This window comes from Heteronotia binoei, unplaced genomic scaffold (genome assembly GCF_032191835.1).
Source record: "Heteronotia binoei isolate CCM8104 ecotype False Entrance Well unplaced genomic scaffold, APGP_CSIRO_Hbin_v1 ptg000532l, whole genome shotgun sequence".
In the NCBI taxonomy this organism is placed as follows: domain Eukaryota; kingdom Metazoa; phylum Chordata; class Lepidosauria; order Squamata; family Gekkonidae; genus Heteronotia; species Heteronotia binoei.
In genome coordinates, this window is record NW_026800046.1 from 118,877 (window position 1) to 140,923 (window position 22,047).

General features: G+C 40.2%; 2 protein-coding genes across 2 annotated transcripts in view; both read right to left on the minus strand.

The window, feature by feature from the left end:
- LOC132590663 (protein Jade-3-like) overlaps window positions 1–2,871 on the minus strand; it is a 47,291-nt gene extending 44,420 nt beyond the window's left edge. The window contains exon 1 of the mRNA XM_060263626.1: window positions 2,676–2,871. The gene's annotated coding sequence lies outside the window, so the exon portion shown is untranslated. The remainder of the gene's footprint in view (window positions 1–2,675) is intronic.
- A 4,883-nt stretch (window positions 2,872–7,754) lies between these two features.
- LOC132590664 (protein XRP2-like) lies at window positions 7,755–21,742 on the minus strand. Its single transcript, XM_060263628.1, has 5 exons — window positions 21,596–21,742; window positions 14,732–15,397; window positions 13,502–13,616; window positions 8,883–8,968; window positions 7,755–8,172 (listed from the first exon to the last, which is right to left on the minus strand). Exons 1-5 carry the CDS (start codon window positions 21,728–21,730, stop codon window positions 8,089–8,091), a joined length of 1,086 nt encoding a protein of 361 aa, XP_060119611.1. The 5' UTR covers window positions 21,731–21,742; the 3' UTR covers window positions 7,755–8,088.
- Window positions 21,743–22,047: the final 305 nt, after the last annotated feature.

The window sequence follows — 22,047 nt, forward strand, 5'->3', positions numbered from 1 at the left end:
TGCAAACAAAACATACTACACCTGCACAAAGCATGCAACATAATTCAGCAACAGCTTCATAATCATGCCACTGGACCAAACATTATTTATTTGGGATATTTTTATGACACCTCTTCAGAGTCCTGCTTGAGGCAGCTTACAATTAACACATTAAAAACACCATTCAAGAACTATGCCTAAAACAAGGCCAGACCATTAAAAAGCTGGTAAAATAAAACTCCTAATTAAAAACCTGGTAAAAAGATGGATGTTAGGTGATCTTCAAGGGGAAGGGTGTTCCACAGAAAATGCCTTCTCCCCAGTTCCTACCCACCTCGCCTCCGAAGAAGCAGCGTAGGGAGCAGGGCCTGAGAAGCTGATACTAAGTGGCAGGATTGATAGTATGAGAGGAGACAGTCCTTCAAGTGACCTGGCTCCAAGCTGCTTAGGGTCTTAAATGTAAAAACAAACAAACAAAAACCAGAACTTTGAATTGTGCCCAAAAACAGGCGGTTAATCAGGCAGATCTTTATGGCTGCAGACAGAACAGTTTGTCTACTCTATACCAACCAATCCTAATGTTGTGCCCCAGGCACCAAAATGCCTGTCAACACCTTTCCTGGTAAGTGGTTTTAGAAAGTGGATTTGGCTATGTGGGGCTTTTGCCTAGCAGGGCTTCTGACTGGCCACTGGAGATCTGACTGGCTGTGTAATTTTTAAAAACATTGCTTTGGCAACAACTGTCACGACAGCACAAGAATCTTCACTGTGTCTAAAAGATAAGCTGTGGCAGTCGTGGTTTGCTTTGTCTCCTGCAGCAGCCATTTGCTGGTAGCCAGTTTGTGTCTACTCCCACCATGCTGTGTCAAAATTCCAAAAATACCTGCAGGCTGAAAAAGGCCATGGTCTAAACATTCCCTTACCACTAATGGCTTCAGGCCAATTAATTTAGGTAGCAAAATGTTTCTCAGGTCAATCTTGTTCTCCTTGTTATACATACTCCTGTGGAACCTCCTGTAGTTCAGTCAGTTCTATCAGCTACCCAGAACAATCTTACCAGAAAAATATTTGTATTAAGAAATTTAACAAGGCAAGTCTAGTTATGGCATGATATGGTGCTCTTTGATCAAGAAGAACTTTTAAGGTGTATTACAGCACACCTTGCATATAAGCAACAAAACAGTTTTTGGAAGATAGATGTGCACACCAGGTAGCCCCAGCACATATATATTTTTATACTATGTAGAATGTGCTCCCCAAGGCTTCCATTTCACTGTACGTCTGTATGCTAAATATCAGCATATTTGAGAACTATGGCCATTCAGAAACACTCTCCATTAAAAAGCAGTAATGAACTCGAGTAGCCAGGCCACCACATTGATTGTAATCTATTTCTACCAAACTCTACACTGATGTTCCTAGGTGATCAAGCACCACACTAATATGGATTTAAGGACTCCCCCTGACAGAGGTGATTTTAGGAACCCATTGTTTATTCAGTTGAATCCTCAACAATCTATGTTATTGTGTGCACTATGATAAATCAAACCAGTCAACAAAATCAAAGGTTAATTAGACAAAGTACTATAAATTTGTAAAACAAAGCTGCAATTCTACTTAAACATCTATTCGGGAGTTAATCCTATTGAAATTCCATTATACATTCTTCACAAAAAGCATCTATAGGGACCAGGCTTCAACAAGTTTAGCAAGTATAAATATAACAATTGCAGTAGAAAATAAATAAAAATTGGTTTATTTTCCACATATACAAGAGCAGAATCAAGAGGAGCTAATTTCAAGATTACAAGGGCAAGGGCCTTTATATCACAACTAGATTTTAAAAGATTTTCAGCAAAAAGAAGTGAATATAGTCGAAACCAGCAAAGAGCTCATCATTAGGAAGCAACAAAGCAAAAGGTATTGTGCACACTCAGCGCTGCCAACCTGTACAATATAAGAACTCTAAGCACAGTTTGCCAGTGTGGGCCAATGATAATAGTTTTCTGCCTGCCTAGCACAATGTGCCCGGAAACAAAAACAGACCATTCCTATGCAGATTGGTTAAACTAATTGGGGGGGGGGGGGATAAATGAGTGTGCTTTTATTAGAACAAAGGATGTTGTGGAATTCGAGTTTTTTGTACAAGCCATCTCCCTCACACACAGAAGCCTCTGGCTGCACCTGAACACGAATTCTTTATGCTCAGTCACGTATAGACAGACCTATCCCTAACTTACTCGATACATTCCTGAGGTGAGGGACTGGGGACTCGGCGCATCACCAGACACACACAACCACGTGTCCTACCGTCGCAAACGTACACACACACACACACCTGAGGCGGCGCCAGAGCCGCCGCTCCTCCCAGCTCACCTCATGGCTGCCCTGCCCCTTCCAGCCCCGCCAGCGTGACTCCAGCCCCAGGCCTTGGCGCCAAACGCCGCCTTCGCGCGGGAGGGGGCCAAACCGCGGCCTAGGGTCGGCTCCACTCGTAGCCCGTCGCCTAGGCCGGGCGTGCTGTCTTCCCCACATACCCGTCCCCAGCCGCTCGCTCCCCCCGCCTTCTGCCTGATGAAAGGCCAAGGTACTGCTTCTTTTCTTCGCCTCACAAAAGGTCCTCCATCCGCGGCAGCGCTTCTGCGCCCTTTGCTCCTGGGGCTCCTTTCTTCGCCTCAGACGCTTCCACAGCTCACCTTGTGGCTCTGGAGCGGGCGGCAGCGGCGTGTGCGTGCGCCGGGGCCCGGAGCTGCTGCTACTTGGTGCCGCTCATTTCCACCTCGGCGCCTTCTCCCTCCGGCCTCGGCTGCTCTACGATCCGGCCATCCCCTTCATCATGTCGGCGACTCCCCCCTTTTTTCCGCGCTTCGCAGGGCGAGCAGGCCCTTGCCCTTGTAATCTCCCTCCTGGAAGGCCAGGCGGCGGCACAAGAGCCCTATTGTATTATTGACACTGCTGCTACTGCTCCCAGGCTCCGCCTCTTCCCCTTCCCTTCTCTCTCCCACCCCACCAGTAGGAGCGCTTTGAGAGCCTCTCTCCTGGCCGGACTGGGCTGGAGTTCCCCGCCACCTGCGCACTGGAGAGGGGCTTCCCTTTCAGGCACATCAATGCGGCTTTGCAGCCTGCCTCTGACTCTTCTCGGCCTGCCTTCTGCATGGTTACTTGGAAGGAAAGCGTAAGTCAGCGCAGTGCATAAGGAATTCAGGCAGCTGGGGTTTCCACCGCCCCCCCCTTCATATTTGGGGCAGCCTTGCTTTTAAATGTAAACGCGCTTCCACTTTAAGAGGATGGAGTCCAATGTATTCAATTCATTTCAATGGCTACTCACTGTGATTAGCATCTTCTCCCCCTCCCGTACCATAGGACCCTTTAAAAAGAGGCACTATTCGCTTGGTCAGCCACTCTGAAGAGGCTTCCTCAAATCTCATCTCCCCCCCCCCCCCACCTTCTTGGTTCAGGTTCATGCACGATACAGCCTTTTCGCTTGAGTTTTGTCTTTGTCCCCGTAGAAAGCAGCATTCTTCGTCTCCTTGCTCGTAAAAACGATTATAAAAAGATGGAAATTTTTTAAAGGGGACTTTTAATTTTTAAGAGGGTGCCCAATTATTATTTTTTCGGGGGGGGGGGGGAGGTTATAAAGATAATATATGTTGATGGCTCCAGACCTTACTCAAGTGGTTAAAAGAGGGAAACCACCACCGGAAAGCCACTGGTGCAAGGATAGAATGAGGCAAAGTTTCTGCAAGTGTATAGTGAAGTTAAAGTCATAACAATGCCCCTCTGAGCACTTGGTTCACCAATGCTTAAGCACAGTAAAATATTGGTCTAATATTCTTCAGATCACTTCCTATACACAGGTCTCAATGAAAGCTCATATCACATTAAAAGTGTAATTCTATGCACTTACATATGAACATATGAAGCTGCCTTATACTGAATCAGACCCTTGGTCCATCAAGTCAGTATTGTCTTATCAGACTGGCAGCGGCTCTCCAGGGTCTCAAGCTGAGGTTTTTCACACCTATTTGCCTGGACCCTTTTTTAGAGATGCCAGGGATTGAACCTGGGACCTTCTGCTTCCCAAGCAGATGCTCTACCACTGAGCCACCGTCCCTCCCCTACAGTACAGGGAAGTTCACCAGAACAAAAAATAAATTACATATATAGCTTTAAACTTCCAAATTAATTTGCTTTGAATGGAGACACAGCTTCTGCCATAGGCAGATCTACTAAGGAGAGGTCCCTTTAAAGGCTCTGCTTGGTACATTTTAGAGAAACAGGAAACACTAGATTCATAGCAGTATGTCATAAGAATTCTACCAGACACTTAATTTACAATTCCATGCAAATTTCACAACGTACCATTCTCTAAAACTAGAGGAAAGCCAACAGAAGATGCCAATACTTGAAAGCGTAGGTATAAACAGTAGTTTTTATTACAACATTCTAATTCCAAATTATGAGAAAGCACCATTTTTACCAAGAAAAATGCTTTCTCCGAATAGTGGTGAGCCACACTTCTCCATTGCTGGAACTGAGCTGAAACAGACTGCATCCCTACTCCATAAGAGTTCCAAAGAGTTAGTAATGTTTGCTGCAGCAGAACAATTGTCAAGGTGCCAAGGGCTCCTGGTTACATCTATATATTGTGCATGCTGAGCCAACACAAGGTTAGCTATTTTTTTCTGTATCACTATTCTCACACCCACAAGTTTGTCTGTTCAGTATATGCAAATACCACTTCATAGTACTGCCATACTAATGCTTAAAGGGTAAGACATGGGATCCAGAATCATCCTGCACACCTTTTTTTACCCCTACAGGAATACATTTTAAAAAAAAACATACTCCCAAGACTTAAATCATGGAGTAATGTGGTACTGTATTCCCTCAGTGTTGTGTACTGAGCAATACAACTACATAAAGTTGCAAGTCTTTGAGAACTGGTCCCTTAAAAGCCTCACAAAAGTACTCTCATTACAATATCCATTAAGATTGAATTGTTCTATAATCCTAAACCTACACTGAATGCAGAAACAAATTACAACATGAATTGTCAATGGCTCTGGAGAAGTTAAGTGACTGATTTTTTAAAAGGGAAATGACATTAAGCAGGTTCCTAGCCAAATGATTTTCTAGATCTTGACTGGCACAGCGGAGGTCATTGTTGTCCAAGATAAGCAAAACTACAGATCAAATATACAAAGATTTTTGATCTGGATCTGTACATTTACAGAGTAAGCTGCTGGACTAGCTCCCAGAAGAACCTGTGGGAAACACTGTACAACATGGCAGTAGTATATGTTTGCCTGCTTTTCATGTTTGAATGCAGACCTCTACATTCTCGCAGGTGATCACAGCAGCAGTACCCTAACAGTTTTGTTTAGAACTTCACAAGGCCAAAATGCTATGCCTCACCAAGTAGGCAAAATTATACTTTCCATTATGACAAACACCTGTATCTAGTGAATAAAAACTGGAAAAAAGAATGCAAAAATGGTGTAGTCCTGCCTTATCTACAGGTGGACAATGCACAGGAGCTTTGGCCAAAATAGAGAAAAGTACACTTAATACATTCTGTAGCTATTGTAGAATAGATTGGCTCAGATGAGTGCAACTATTCTGACACAAGCATGACTTTTTACACACTGGAACAAAATTCAAGTCCAGTGGCACTTTTAAGACCAACGAAGTTTTATTCAAGGTATAAGCTTTTCACACACTGCAGGGCTGCATTACAAATCTAGTTTTGCATAAGAAATCTCAGCTCTTCCATAAGAAAAAAGGCCAAGAGATCACATCTTCCACTTTAAAACTGTGCACAGTTGAAATTAGGTATTGAAGGGCACAAGTTTCAGATTCTCCAGACACTAAGGATTTTTAGAACCTTATAACATATTGAGATACAGAAAAAATATCCACAGAAGTGTTTGAAATAACTGAAATGAAACAGTTTGCAAGGTTGTATCACTTAAATCTATCAAGGTCTAAACTCATGTACTTCAGATTAAACTCTAAAAGAGTAGTACATGCAAGAACAAGGTCATTCAGAAACTAGGATTAATAGAGTAAAAGTGGAAAATTTCCTAGTATATTCTCTTCATTTTACAGCCTGTATTATTGTCAGTCACACGTTATCTTGAACTCTTAAACTGAATTGGAGAAGTTAAATTCCCTGTGTATGATGACACTGAACAGATTGGTTGAGATCAGCATACATTTTTCCACATTTTAATAAAAACTAAGAGGCATTTTTATAGAATTATTTATTACAAATCACATATCACAAAAGCTAGACAAGCAGTGTATAAAAGCCATAACAAACAAAACTTTGATAAAGCACATACTGTAATACAATAGATATCAATGACATAGATGATGCATTTTACATTGTAAAGAATATTTTTCAACTGGCAATGTTTAATTAAAATATTTTAGAAACTATACAAAATCCTTCAATTTTGACTGTATAAAAGAAAACAGAAAATGTTTTTAAAAATCTTGACTGATTTGACAAACTAGCTACCCATTTTGATCTACAATGATTTCTCCCTGCATGTGGCAGGGAATTTTCACTGACTGATTGAAGTTCAATTTCGTGCTGAAGTCTCATATATTAATTAAAAAAAAACCCTCAGGTAGTCTTTAGCCAGTATAAAGTGTTAATATAGGAGAAACACCCTTATTTACATATAGCACATCTTGACAGTCATTGTGGAATAAGAGTAAACACAATGACTTTTTTTTAAAAGAACACAAATTACACCTCAGTATAATTAGTGGAACTGTGGAACATCACTCACTTTACGCAAAGCTGACTTCCTTTCCAAGGCCCAGGTTCAGCATGGATGAGAATGTGAGGCAGATCTTAAGGGACTTGCTTGCAGAGAGATTTTGCCACATACCTCTTCACACTGCAGCTCTCTATGCCTCAGAATGCAACTCCTCAGCTTTAGAGGACAAGGTGTAGGGGACAGTGGCCAGAAGAGGGATTTGACAAAATCTCTCTTACAATAGTTTTTTTGTGACTTGCACAGATCTTAAGGATTTAACTTCATAGCTTGTATTCTTAAAATTGCATTAAACTTAATATTGTACTCAAAATATATGAAAGATAACAACCGTGTTACCAGGTTCATTTTAAGATATAGTAGTATTGATGATGTAATTCCTTAAAGTCCTACAAATGTTCCTTCTTTTAAAATCTTGAGAATCACAGGTAGCAAAAATAATAAAATGAAATCAATGCTGCCTCCCTACAGATCTTCATGTGCAAGATCTGTGATCTTCCACTGTGGATTTTATATCAGAAGGCAATCAGAAGTGAATTTTTTCCCATAAGTCCTGCTTCTTTTGGATATCCCAGTCTATCCCTTCAAAGAACAAAAACACCCAGAGCAGGATGTTAACAGAACCAGCAGAATGAGCCACAAGTCTCCACTTTTTGCTTGCATCAGAAGCAAAAACACTTGTGTCATGCATCTGCACCCCTCACATAAACTGCTTATATTTCCAGAGTATATGAACCACTATGCTGCTACATCCTGAGAAGAGCTAGAACCTGGGACTTCAGAGGAAAACATTCAAGCAACTAGCAGCTCCAATGCTCACAAAATATGATCTAGCGAAGTCACACTAAAATCAGTTGGAGGCTTGCTTAAATCTTTCCCAATCCCAATGTGATCAGGAAGAGTTTAATTTTGGCATGACCACACTTGTTTTTGGTGAAAGCATGTTACCTACAATGGGAACGGTTGTTTGTTTTTTTTTAACACCAATTCAGAAGTTGCAAATCAGTTAAATCCATCTGAACCTTCATCAAGACAAATGTTCATATGTACCACCTTTCTGATGTCAGGAAAACTGGCAAGAAAACTTTGGATGCCATCACATTATATACATTACAGGAGATGAGTACTGAAATTATACTTAATATCACCTTATAAAAATATGGTGTTTGTAGAATGCAGTCAATGTTATTCTTTTTGTAAAAGTAAGTAATTTACTATTGAATATTTGACTATCAATGCAGACAAGATATACAAACCTAAATATATCTCAATTGTCAATGTGATCACCTGTGAGTAACATTTCTGTGTCACATTTGTTTCACATTCCCATCTGCATATCAGCAAAGTTATAGAAGCTGTCTACCTCTCTGGAAGCAGATGTCTTGTCTTCAGATACAAAAACCTGTTTTAGAATAAAAAGGGGGAAATGTTAAATTGTTAACCACAGTAGTCATATCTAATAAGATATCGCCAAGAAGACAGTGTAATTATAGTTTTTACTATCAAAGAAATACATACCATTAACAACTAGGAAATCACCCTGCCACTACAATTGGAACATAAGTTCAAGTTATTTCAACTAGAAATTAAATCAGCTTCCACTAACTTTATTCTAGATGATGTCTAGATGACGTCTTCATAAAATAGCTTTGGAAATTTCTCACAAGTACGCCGTTTACATTTTAAACAACAGTTCACTCCTGCAATAATTTCAGCAGTAAATAGTGTAATTAAAACTGAAAGAACTTATTCCCTATTACGTTGATACGGCAAACACAGGAATACTGTACTACCAAGATACCTTTTGGAATAACTACCACTGTTTCAAAAAGCAAAGTGCTGCTAATTACTTTTGCAAACAGCTATAGTACTACTGTCAAGTCACTGAATATGTTATTTTATGCTGAATGTTTTATTATGAACATAATCAAGAATGCAGGATAAAGACTTCTTATTTAATGCAAGCACCTATTATTTTACAAACCACTGAAAATCTGAAACAGAAAATAGTTTCAGAATTCAGGACAAAGTTCTTGTGAGCTAGCATAATTCAGAGGCGAACTGTGCAATTTGTGTTCTTTAGGAACATTAGGAATCTACACTATCACTCACCTTAGTACTGGTGAAGACCTTAGCAATAATGTCTTGACAGGCTGCTATGGAACCATCTCCATTGAACTCCAGAGCAATAACAGAACCTACAGAAGAATTATAGTGTGCTTAATAGGATCTCTGTTCAACTACTGCCTTTAGTATACTTATTTTTCATCTCTTCATTTTCATCCATTCTTCCTTTCAAGGAACTCAAGGCAATATATATGGTTTACCCAGTTTGACTCTCACAATCAGGCAAATTAAGTTGGGAGGGACAGACACACAGCAACATAAGTCACCCAGCAAGCTTCATGGTAGAATGGTGATTTGAACACAGGCTTCCCACATCTGAGTGTGCTACTCTAACCATTACACCCCACTGCTTCTCTACATTGTATCCAATCCTTCATAGCTATGAACTAAAACAGTATGTTAAACTGAAGTGCAACAGTACTTTTTAAAAGCCTTAGTGATACAGCTGTCTTTATTAGAAGTATTAATACAATAACATTCAGATTTAAAGTATTGCCTGCCTTTCCTGTTGTATGGGTCTCCATGACAACTCACAACAAATAATGCAACACGTTAATTTGCCCTCCCTCTAACTGAGGACCTCTCCAGGCACAACTGAGCTTCCACGCAATATTTTCCTCTGTTCTGCAATAGTTCTCCCACCCACTCATGGCCACCAGGAAATCCTGGCAACAGATGACAGTCCCAGAGGTCAGAGCTCCTCCTCTTTCAGTCTGCATGACCAAGTGTAGCTTCCAGTTTCTCTCTCCTTTACAGCTGTTCCAAATGGCAGTAGCCTAGGCATTCTAGGCTGTTGCTTGCTCTTAAACTGAAGCAGGCCCTGTGTAAGGAAAACTTCTTCCCTTCCCCCAGAAAAGTCTACCAGAAAGAGATACCAGGAAAAGGATCATAGAGCTGGAAGAGATTTCCAGGGTCATCTAGTCCAACCCCTGCACAATGCAGGAAATTTACAAATACCTCCCCAGCAACCCCTGCTCCATGCATAAAAGATGGCAAAAAAACAAAACAAAAACCTCCATGATCCCTGGCCAAACTGGCCAGGAGAAAAACTGCTGCCTGACTCTAAGGCAGTTATCAGCATTTCTCTGGGCATGTAAGGACCACGGGAAGCACTGATGTAACCCTTCCTGCCCTCCCTTCCATGATCTTCCTAAGTTCACAGAATCAGCATTTTTGTCAGATGGCCATTTAGTCTGTTTAAAAACCTCTGAAGGAGAGCCGACCACTTCCCAAGGAAGCTTGTTCCACTGAGAAACTACTCTCACTGTCAGGAAGTTCTTCCTAATGTTTAGTTGAAAGTTCTTTTGATTTAATTTCAACCTGTTGGTGCTGATCTAACCTTCTGGGGCAACAGAAAACAACTCTGCACCATCCTCTATATGACAGCCCTTCGAGTACTTGAAAATGGTGATCATATCAGTCATCTCCTTTCTAGGCTAAACATACCCAGCTCCTTCAGCCTTTCCTCATAAGACCTGGTCCCTAGACCCCTCATCATCTTCGTTGCCCTCCTGTGGACACATTCCAGCCTGTCTATATCCTTCGCAAATTGTGGTGCCCCAAACTTGAACACAATACTCTAAGTGAGGTCTAACCAGAACATCTAGGTCTAACCAGAACATCTAGACTTCTGTTGGTACAGCCCAAAATTGAATTTGCCTTTTTAGCTACAGCATCGCACTACTGACTCATGTTGACTATGGTCCACTAAGATGCCTAGATCCTATTCTCACATACTACTGTCAAGACAGTCTCCCTCATCCTATAATTATGTATTGGATTTGTCCTACCTGAATGCAGAACTTTACATTTATCCCCATTGAAATTCATTTTATTTATTTTAGCCCAGTTTTCCAGCCTGTCAAGACATCCTGTACGCTGATTCTGTCTTCTAGTGTATTTGCTACCCTTCCCAATTTAGTATAAGCTGCAAATTTAATACACATTCCCTCTATTCCTTCATCCAAATCATTTAAGGAGATCACTGAAAGAGACAGTGGCCAGTAGCAATTGTTGAGGTATTAAACCATGCTTATGAACAAGTAGTGCAAGCAAGAATTACAGGATGACAATTGTTTGCAAAAGCAAACGGGGGAAAAAAGCAAGCACATTTCCTTACAAGTTACACCCCCCTCCACACACAGCACTGGTAGAAATATTAGCTCAAAAGGATGTGCATTCTTCTCTCCCCCATCCCCTGCATACATGACTGACTGTCCTCCCCAAACATACTCCTCTTTCTAATGTATTTATTCTAGTGCAACAACTATCTCAACAATTCTGGACAGGGTTTTAATAAAACCATGAATAACCTAAGCAAGTTAACTCCTGGTCAGAAGTTATCAGATATCAAACATAACATTTTCAGCTTTAAAAAACAAGTGGAAACTGTAAACTAGTACTTCCCAAACAATAAAAGAGAAGGGAAAGAAATTGGCTTTTTCTCAACTATTCCTCTCTGTGGTCCTGTCAATACTGAATGGGGAGCATGAAATGCAAAGGTTCACTGTGCAAACCACAGGACAGAAGCTATCTGAAGCTACTGAACAGCATGAACACATAAACATACTGAGGAGTCATAATGAAAGATGTGTCAGAAAGGAATCAGACGGACAATAACAGGGGTGGCAAAAACTGTGGCTCAGGAGCCACACATGGCTCTTTCATACATTAAGTGGCTCTCGAAGCCCCCACCACCTCATCGGCCAGCTTGGAGATGGCACTGTTTATTTATTTTTATTTATTTTGTAGGCTTATATTCCACCTTTTCCTGTAACCGGGCTTAAGACAGATCACAACATATAATAACAACAAAAACCTATAGAACAAAGTTAACACACCATATTAAAATTAAACAGTAAAAACAATAAATAAAATGTGCCACCGGCGAAAAGGGCACAGCATATCAAGTAACCAGTTATAGGCCCACATTTAAATGATGGCAATAGCAATAAGATAAGGTAGCACTACAGTAAGGTACAGTGTCACCACAAGGGCACAATGTCCCCACAAGGGAGGCCAAATGATGGATAATAGGATGCCTGCTGCCTCAACCATAAGCCCGGTGAAACAGCTCGGTCCTGCAGGTCCTACGATATGGTACTAGTTCAGGTAAGGCCCAGATCTCCACAATTTGTCTCTTTAAATCACTTCTCCAAGTCAAGCCAGCCAAAGGCTTGGAGAATGCTTTTAAAGTTAAAGTTGCTTTTTTTCCACCTCTCCTTCCCTCCCCCATCTATTTCCTTCCTCCTAGCTCTCAAACATCTGGCATTCATGTCTTGTGGCTCTCAAACACCTGATGTTTATTCTATGTGACTCTTCCATTAAGCAAGTTTGGCTACTCCTGGACAATAAGATATAAAAAGCTGGTTCTACAAAGGAAAAATGCTGAAAAGACTTTTGCGGGATTTAGAGCAAGCCACATCTTCAGATGCTACTAAATCAATTTCATAGATCATGAAACTGAAGGCAATGTATTTGCGATTCCCAAGATATCTTTAAAGCACTTAAATGATGAATTCATGTTCTTTATGCAGTGATTCTGTAATGACCAAATTCTGAATCTGTACTATATGTTGTATACTATCAAGATCCAATTTTGTCACAAATACCACAAATAATCCATTTGCTTCATTTTACTGTTTTCTGTAATAGCTCCAATTTATCAGTTAAGAGTGGAAACATCACAGTCTGAACATTTAAACTTTATTGGAACACTACCACCTACTATTTTCTACATTAGTGATGGGTGTTTCAGTAAAAATATTATCTTCATATTCTAGATCATTTAAAGCATAAACAAAATTAAGCACATCATTCTCAGTGATCTCAATACGACTTGTGTGCTCTGGATTCCTGAACTTCTATATTTAAAGTATTATCTTGAAGCCAATGTTACTAACAGTTTCTAGCATGTTTGAGAAACCTGCCCATAAGATATTAGTACATGAAAAGAAGAACTGTCAGTGCAGAGTCTACAAGTTGGGTCTTTGCCAATTCCTCTTTGATTTCTTCTTTTTACCAAAGGGCTCTGGAGGAGAGAAGCAATTGTCACCAATTCCCCATGGACACTGCAGCCCTCCAAACCCTTTGTTTCATTTCTGATACCTTCAACCCTCTGGAAGAACGGTGAACAGAAGAGAAGCACAAGGGAATGAAATAAGAAGCATGGATTACCAAAGATTTGATGAATACAAACTCTCATTTTTAGTTCTTTAGAACCAAGCCTATGGCTTGAACCCTAGGCAGTATGAACAGCAACACTAGAAAAAGGCAACTACTTCTGCCTCTTACTGTAACCTTTCATGTGCTCCTGCAGGTCAGTGGATCAAAGAAACACTGCAGAGAACAAACTAGAAACCTGCAGCAGGAGGAAGTGATGCAAGTCTCCCTTTCAGCCTCCACAGAAAGAAGAGCCATTCATAGAATATTACCATAAGATAGCCAAATGCCACCAAAACTTGTTGAGATTTAATAAGTACAATGGGCCAAATCTGAATTTTATGAAAGCTTATGCTATATTCCATTAATTTTTCTATAAACCTTCACCTTACAAATGCTGCTAAGTAGATTTTTATGTAAACAGCAGTTTAGAATAGTCATACCTTTTTCAAGGGAAGAAATAAAGTCAGATGCTTTTTGCTGGAATACCCTTTGTGCATCATCAGCTTTCATTGGAACTTCCTTAGTCTGTACCAAGGAGAAGCCTCTTCCAGTCATCTGTTGAATTTAAACCATAATTAGTATCGCTGAATATTGTTTAATGTATTTAATGTATATTCTTAGAAGCAACGGCCCAAGATGATAGGTAAATACTAATTGTATTTCCAATATGGAAGTCAGTTTCTTCCTTGATTTTTATGCTGTGCTCCCATTGAATTGGCACCTTAATCTTCTGAATCTTTTATTCACATAACATGCTCCAAAGGATAAAACACACTTGAAAATGGGCATGCATGAATCATGAATAAAGCTTTGATAAGATTAAGACACTGAGACCCCTGTACTGGGAAGACAGAAGTGTTTTAGTTAGTGGGAGAGACTGGACATTAATGAAGCACTCTGCATTATAATCAATGTAACCCACTTAAAAGTGCCCTGCATAATGAAACGTGGTAAGGTTTATACAAAGCAATTTTAGTTATATAGTTAAAAATCAATTTTCATACAGACACAGTAAGAATCAGGTCAATGCTGATGACCTGATTCATATAGCACCCTCAATACAAGCAACATATAGTGCAATGCATACTACAAAATATACTATTTTTGTTATAAAAGTGACAGTCTCATTAGCCTTCACTGTTGCAAGTAATTAAAAACCTATTCCATCCTCTGAAATTATCCAAAAAAACATAAACTATATTACAGCATTTGCAATCTTGAGAAATACATGTGGAGTTAAATACATATCGCAAGCCCTTAAAACTGAACGTCAATTTTGATTGACTGAATTAAATTCTGGTGGTCAAAGAATGCAGCTGTTTCTTCCCGGTCATGTTCTACAACCCCTTCCCTGTTCTCCTTATAGCAAACTATATTTCCTGCAAGAGCAACAAGGAATACAATAAATAGCCCACAAAATACTTTTCTGAAATTCAGATTCTTGAATGCCTGCCTAGGGAGCTTTTCTTATTGCTTTATAAATTGTACCTTGTAAAGAATGGCCAAAATAGTATACAGTGGCATTGTGTAGCTTGTCCATATGAAGTGTGATTACTAAGCAGTGATCTCAAAGCTAATAAGCTTCATCTGTAACTGTCTATAGAAAGTTTCTAAAATTTCCAGACATACTTCTGAAGACACAGAGTGAGACACAGCAAAGTGCTTCTTACCTCATCAATCAATTTCCTAGCATTTGCAGTTGCATAATCCCCAGCAAAGAACACTACCAGGCAAGACTCCTCGCTGCACTTTGGACGTTGCCCCCGTGTTACTGGAATTATGCTCTTGTTGGCATCAGTTGAAATTCTCACAGCCTTCAGTTCTTCAGTTGTTGGAAGGGGTACTGCATCCTGAGCTAGAGCATCCTCTGGTAGAAGACCCCAATTGTTCTCTCCTGAAACTGGAGTGAAGTCATGGATATTACTCCATGTGTTGTTGAAGATACTCAGACCAGCATCTTTCAGCTGCAAAGCCAGCTCTGGATAGTAGTACTGGAAACATCCAAACTTCATACCTGTAGAGGATTCTATAATGGGTTGGGTGGCACAGCACAAAAACACTTCCATCTTCCTGCAGTCCCTTGTACGAAACTGTTGGCAAGCCACTATACATTTACAGTCCTTGCAATCACGGAAAAACACACTGCCTTTTACAGGTCCTAAAAAGATTCGGCAGCCCGTACAGTCATCAATAGTGATTGTAGCTGAGTGGTCAAAGATGTAGATATTGCAGTTCTCACAGTCCTGAATAACAAACTGTTGACCTCCAACTTTCCCAGGTAAACGTCCCACTGTTTCATTCTTGAGTCCAGAAAACATATAGTCTTTTGGATCAATCTGGAAGAGAGACAATATTATGTAGCAGGACTGCATTTTATACCCCACAGGCAAAATTAAGCTAGTTATACAACCATGCAGGATGATCACATTGAAGTGAACAGTTTACCCTGAAAAATTAACCTAAATATTTAAAACCTAATTCAACAGAAATTCTGACTCCACACTTTCCTAGTGCTAACTACTGTGTCATTGAAATAAGGATAAATATCAAACCTGTTAATGGTTACAGCATCCTTTACTCCTATCTTGCTTGAATAAGTGAACACTAAAACTACATAAACTCATTTTTGATGGGTCAAACACTCAAATTGTTCTTGACCAGTTTAGTGCTCTACCTTAATAAAAAATCTATTATACAGACATAGGTGGCTGTTCTGCTCATTTCCAAATATAATAAAGGTGCTTATTAACTGGATTGATTACTCTTGGCACAAGTGTTTGAGCAAAACATGCAGTTATATTAAATGGTTTCTTGAAATAGAGTATAAAGAACAACACATGAAAGTAGTCCCTGTTAACTAATGGTCATGAACATTGTCAGACTGGGAAAAATTATACTTTTGTATTTAAGGTTTGCAATTTACATACATCAAGCAACTGAGCTGATGTAAACACAGATGTGAGGAAGGATTATTGTTTAGGGAGTGACATTCTGCTCAGAAAATGTTTAGGCTGCAAAGGTTCTTTGTTAGAGGCTGATGTTGTTACAAACTAAAGTAACAGGATACACTGTATAATGGATTAGATATAGTACAGTTCTAGCCAACATATCCTTATAGAACCAAACAAAGAATGACTAAATAACCTTCAACTATTTATTTTAACTTCTCGATTAAATACTGTGGCATTTCTACTTCTTTGGCTTACTTACAAATTCCAGAAAAATTAAAATAATAAAACCACCTGAAACTCAAGAATTAATGAACAATAATACAGTATTTAAGTGGTCACAATTTATACAAAAAGCCTCAGAACATGAGGATGGGATAGAACAGGTTACATTTGTAAATGTGCTAAAAACAGAAATAAAGGAGATCAATCATCTATAGCTTGAGGGGAAGAGCCTCTGAGAAGATTCAAGGTTCAATCCCCAGAATCTCCAGTTAAAACAACCAGTCAATAAGTGATATGAAAGACCTGAGATGCTGGATAGCTGCTGCCAGTCTGTGTAGACAACACTGACCTTAATGGACCAATGGTTTGATTCTGTATAGGGAAGTTTCATGTGGGTTCTATGCCAAACGGCCACTTCTTGGCTTCCCTTTTCTCTTAGATTTGGCAACTTCAACAATACAGTTGAAACCCTATTGAAATCCATCTTAACTTCCTCTAATAGAATAAGCTTTACTAGTTTCCTTCAGAAAGAAAGAACAACCTTCTTTCTCCAAACCTGCACCAAAATTGATCGTAAGATTTGTACACCACACCACTCTTTGTGCACTGAAAAAAAGTTACAATTTGGGCAGCTAGCCCAGTTCTTGCTGAATCAGTCTTGCACAATTTCAGTACATTTTTCTAAACAGATGAATGTTTCTTGATTTTAAGTGGCCCTTTAAAAATGTTGAGTCCAACCTGCTAAGCATTCTCCAGGGAATTCTGCATAATAGCCTTGTTTGACTGCCAAGACAGCTTATTGCTAGCCTATGGCTTGTGACTGGAAACTTCTTGTGAGCTAATGTATTCTCCCCCCCCCCTCTGTTAACGGGATGCAGTAACATCTGGAGCGAGCTAATACGAGGTGTCTTTACAGCTGTGTCTTGTTAAAGTTTCACCTGTAATTTTTATTAGTATAATCCAGAGAATGTTTCTGCTGTTAAATCCCACTGAATATGTAACTAAAGTACAAGCAGGTTTCAATAGGATCATTAACTATATTTGTTGTGAATACAACTTACTTTTGTAATTGGAAATCTAAATGTGCAGTTTTAACGTGTATGAACTGAATGGGATAACTGTAGATTTCTTTATTGCCTTACTTGAAGAAAGTACTCTGTAAAAGCTTTGAAACAGAAATAACATGAAACATTTATGGACTTCTCCATACTGAGCTAAATTCAAGCGGAACTAAGAACTACAAAGAAAGTGAAAGTATGCATCTCACCTACAGGAAAAATGCTGCAAAAAAGGTCAGTTCAGAACATTATTGCTGAACAGCAGAATTAAGAAGCAGGTTAAAGGCATAAGGAACATAGATCTATAGAGCAATACATGAATAGGATTCTGATTTCAAAAACAGAAGACCACAACATCACTTCATTCAAAATGACTGTCTTAAAGTATATGTTGCAGAATCTCACACTAGCAAAATTAATTAACACCTTATGCAGTCCATTTCTTTCATATATACTTCTTTAAAAATTAGCACTTGAATTGTTTTTAATTTAATTGTTTTTAACTTAATGTTTAACTCAATGTTTTATTGCTGTTTCACTGTGAACTTGTAAGCCGCCCTGAGCCTGCTTTGGGGAGGGCGGGATATAAACCAAATAAACCTAAAAATGAGAAAACACCATTTTATGCTTTGCATTTGTAGTGTTAATGTGTGTGCATAGCTAACATGGTTAAAAGTTATTCATTCGAAACAACTCTTGGAACACATGTTCCATGGAGGAATCTATGACAGAAAAGAGAGCATCAACTTAAGCTTATGTCACAATACATTTTAGTATGTAAAAGGTCACTGATATGAGTCCCTTATCAAGCAGTTTTCTTAATCTTAATTCCAATCCTCCCCCACCCCAACCATCAGTTTTAGATTAAACCCACAGCTTGATGTAATCCACTTGAAGGCTTTAGATGCTATGCGAGGGAAGCTGGATGAGGCTAACTATAAAAACTGAAAGAATATAATTTGCAACTACCTGATTTATAGAACTGAATTAGACTAGTTTTCCCTTCTCTTTTTTGCTGCTTCTTTCATTTGAAAAACCAATTATAAATCCAAATAATCACACTGCACCTGTGCATCCTATCGCCAAACAATGGAGTTCGAAACACACTTCTAACAGCCTGCATAAGAATGAGGGAGATAAAACAAAGTTTATTCAACACTAAATTTGTTTTAAGTTTTGTCTTAAAATTATAGTGATTTCCAGAGGAAAAATTTCAACCTTTAGATGAGGGGCTGACCTTTACCATATTATCTATCAAAGTACTTCAAGGAACTTTTTCTTAGACACTATAGAGATAGTGACTCCAGTTCATAAACAGACCCAGTGTGGTGAAGTGCTTGCACTAGCATCTGGGAGATCCAGGTCTGAATTCCTACAGTGCCACTGAAGCTTGCTGGGTGACATTGTTGGGCCAGTCGGTCAGCCTAATCTACCTCACAGGACTGTTGTTGTGAGGATGCTTTGGAGCCCCACATTGAGGGAGAAAAGTAGGCTGTATCTTTTTTAAAGATTCTCAGTCCATAAAGCTTTCTCTGAGAGCCTGCATAGTGCATCCAGTCTTGGACAATACAGAGCTATACTATATAACAACAACTAGATTCTAATTTCCATTCAGCAGTCTCAGGTGTGTCGCTATCTTTTAACCCAATCTCAGAGGACTGTTATACAGATAAAAATGAGAACCCCAAGGACAGAGCTTCATTCTTAGTAAAGGGGGGGGGGAGGATCTATTTAATGACCATAAACTCTACACTGTTATAAATAAGTGTTTATCTATTAAACAGTAGCAGAAAGGAGATCAGTTATACAATTTAAGATGATGAGACCATGCTAAGAACACATATTTTCCAATTCTGTATGTCACTGAGAATGGATTATCTATATTGTAATAATTTATTGAGCTGGTAATTTATTTGTATTCTGCTTGTCTCACTGAATTACAAATTAAGATGTTTTTATACATAGTCCATTTGTCTTGCTGAATCTATGTGGGAAGTTCGCTCCCATACACATTTGATATGCATTACTAGATAAAAGATCTACTCGTTAATTTGTCTGGCAATTCATTCTTCACAAGATAAGTGTTCTCTTTCAAGCAAGATCTTATAGCCCATCATATGCAATTAGTCAAACACTACAGTGCTAACTTCAGAGACATAAATAAATCAGTAAACCATATTTGTACTATTAAGGAAGGTTTTTTTAATCATCACAAGAGGAAATTACTCAAAGGTTACATGGAAGTTCCCTAAGTTGAAATTAGCAAAGAAAGAGTGCAAGACCTTAATATGATTCAAGTGTACCATACTGACACATTATCTCACATGTTCAATGCAAATGACAGCTAAAACAAAAGATCTCTGGGGCAAGGGGAAAAAATTTACACAATCAACTAGAGGCTTGCATAGAGTTGTGGAAAAAGTACTGCTAATTACTGACAAACAATGACTCCCATGGGAAGGAGAGCTTTTGCCACTGCTAGCCAGGCAGCCTCATCCCTTAGACAGAAGGAATGACTAGGGAAAAAGAATTAAGAAATAACATACAGGCATGACTTATATCAAACACACTGGCAAGCACTATTTTTAATCTTATTGATCTTATTTCCAGAACTTGTATTCCACATCTTCACACTTACAACAACTACCAAGGCAGCTTTGAACTATTACAAAAAATAATTAAAAAATGCACAAGCACATGTATATTCATATATTTAATTTAGTTGTACCCCACCTTTTTTCCTGATGGATCAGGATAGTTAGCTGTGTTAGTCTGTTTGTAGCAGCAGAAAAGAGTGAAAGTCCAGTAGCACCTTAAAAGACTAACAAAAATTTGTGGTAGGGTATAAGGACTACCTTTATCTTTTTTATAAACTGACTTCTTTAGATACAGCTAGAATGTGAGCTGCCCTGGGAGATAGAGGGCACCTTCCTGATCCTGATGGGACTGAAAGTGGCTCATGTTTTCCCCCTCACCTCCACTTGATTCTCACGACAACTAGCCTGGACCCCCAGAAATACCAGCACCTTCAGATAGTTGTAACTACTTCTACTGTCACCAACACTGATTAACTTTCACAAAGGGACTGCGCTATTAGGCTGCTGGAAGAAAACTCAGTAAGGTCTGTTGCATCTTAAAGACAACCATAAACTTAGCATCTAAACTACCACAAGTTAACAAGCTAATATCTCAACTCCTCTACATACTGAAAGAACTGGGGCAGGGGTAAAAGAGAGGGGATCCCCGTTCCCCTTTAGATAATTGGGAAAGAGCACTGGAGATACACTGAACAAGAGAGACCGAATGTAGAAATCTCATTGGAGTCAGAAGTCCCTGAAAGGAGCAGAAAGTAAACCCATCAGTGGGTTTAACAAACCCCACCAGCCCTGTGTTGCTTATACTAGATGAAGTCCCTACCAAGCCTCGGTTCCATGCACCCAGTTGCTGAGGGAAATCAGAACCCCAACATTTCTATACTTGACAGAAGATACTCGCTTGGCACACATTTGAAATGTCCATCTACATTGCATACCATCATCACTTATGTCTTGCTTTGCATTATCTTGTCTACACTCATTTTCTTGAATTGGCACTGAAAGCGGTTTCATCCCGAAGTTGCTCCTCACAAGAGCAGACCAATTTCACACTAGACTTTTAATCCTGGTTTAGCCCAGTCCCCAAGCTGACATTCTACACTAAAATCATAGAGTTGGTTTCTCTGATTCTAGTGTAGAATGTCAATTTGGAGACAGGGCTAAACCACAGGATTAAAGGTCTAGTGCGAAACCGGTCTACTTTTGAACAGGAGTTTTCTGCAGGTGGATTCAAATGTTAATAAAATCAGATTCAACTCTTGAGTGTAAAGACAGTGAGGAGATAACGGAAAAGAGGATTCACGTTTGATTCCTGCCCTCTCCTTCTGAGAATACAGCAAGGGAGCTTGCAGAGTACTAAGGGATAGCTAACCCCACCTCTAAACCCCGGCGCTTCCCTGAGTCCGTAAAGATGACCACCGAACCTGCCCACACCACCAGAAGCTCGAAGCAGACCGAGCCTGGAAGTTCGCTCCCACTCCGGTCAAAGACAAGAGCCGGCTTCCTTTCACAGGAGAGGAGATGGCGAAGAAGCCAAGGGAAAGAGCAGCGGGTCCTTGCGGGGGCAGGCGAGACCAAGGCAGGAGGGCTCACAAGAAAGGGGTGTGCGAGGGACGGACAACGTGGGAAGGGACGCGCGTTTCCTCGAGGGTCTCCCTTCTCTCCGCGGAGGGGCGACTGCTCGAGAGGAGAGCAGAATGGCGGTTTACCTTGGCTCGCTGGTCCCAACTGTACTGCGGCTGCTTCTCAGTTCCCGCATCGCCAGCAGCATTTCGGTCGCCGCTGTCAGCACCGAGCTGCGGCTCTTTGGCCTGTTTTCTTCTCTTCGAAAAAAAGCAGCCCATGGTCCCTCTCCACTCGCCCGCTTCCGTCAGCACCTCCTCTAGCCGCCCAAATGAACCTCACCCGACCCCGCCTGCCGCACTTAGCGCTCGCTTCCGGCTTCTCCCTCCTCTGTCTCCCAGGGCGACGGCCGCTCTTCGGAGCTTGCAAACCTAAGACCAATAGGAATTCGGCGTTTCCCGAATCATTCCCGTCAGTCAAGTGCGCTTGTCGAATCCTGCTTTTCTCCCCGCCTCCCGTCCTTCCCCTCCCATCGCGCCTCGGGAGGCGGAGTAAGGTCGTCTGTGAGCGGAGCTGCAGCGTCGTCTGTCGCTCTTTG

What these genes read in the sequence shown, in the direction of transcription:
- LOC132590664 (XM_060263628.1), bottom strand. Translation starts at nt 21,730, where the DNA reads ATGGGCTGCTTTTTTTCGAAGAGAAGAAAACAGGCCAAAGAGCCGCAG. An exon ending in GTTGGGACCAGCGAGCCAAG is followed by an intron (nt 15,398 to 21,595) that starts GTAAACCGCCAT and finishes TCTCTCTTCCAG; the next exon opens with ATTGATCCAAAAGACTATAT. An exon ending in CTAGGAAATTGATTGATGAG is followed by an intron (nt 13,617 to 14,731) that starts GTAAGAAGCACT and finishes TAAATTCAACAG; the next exon opens with ATGACTGGAAGAGGCTTCTC.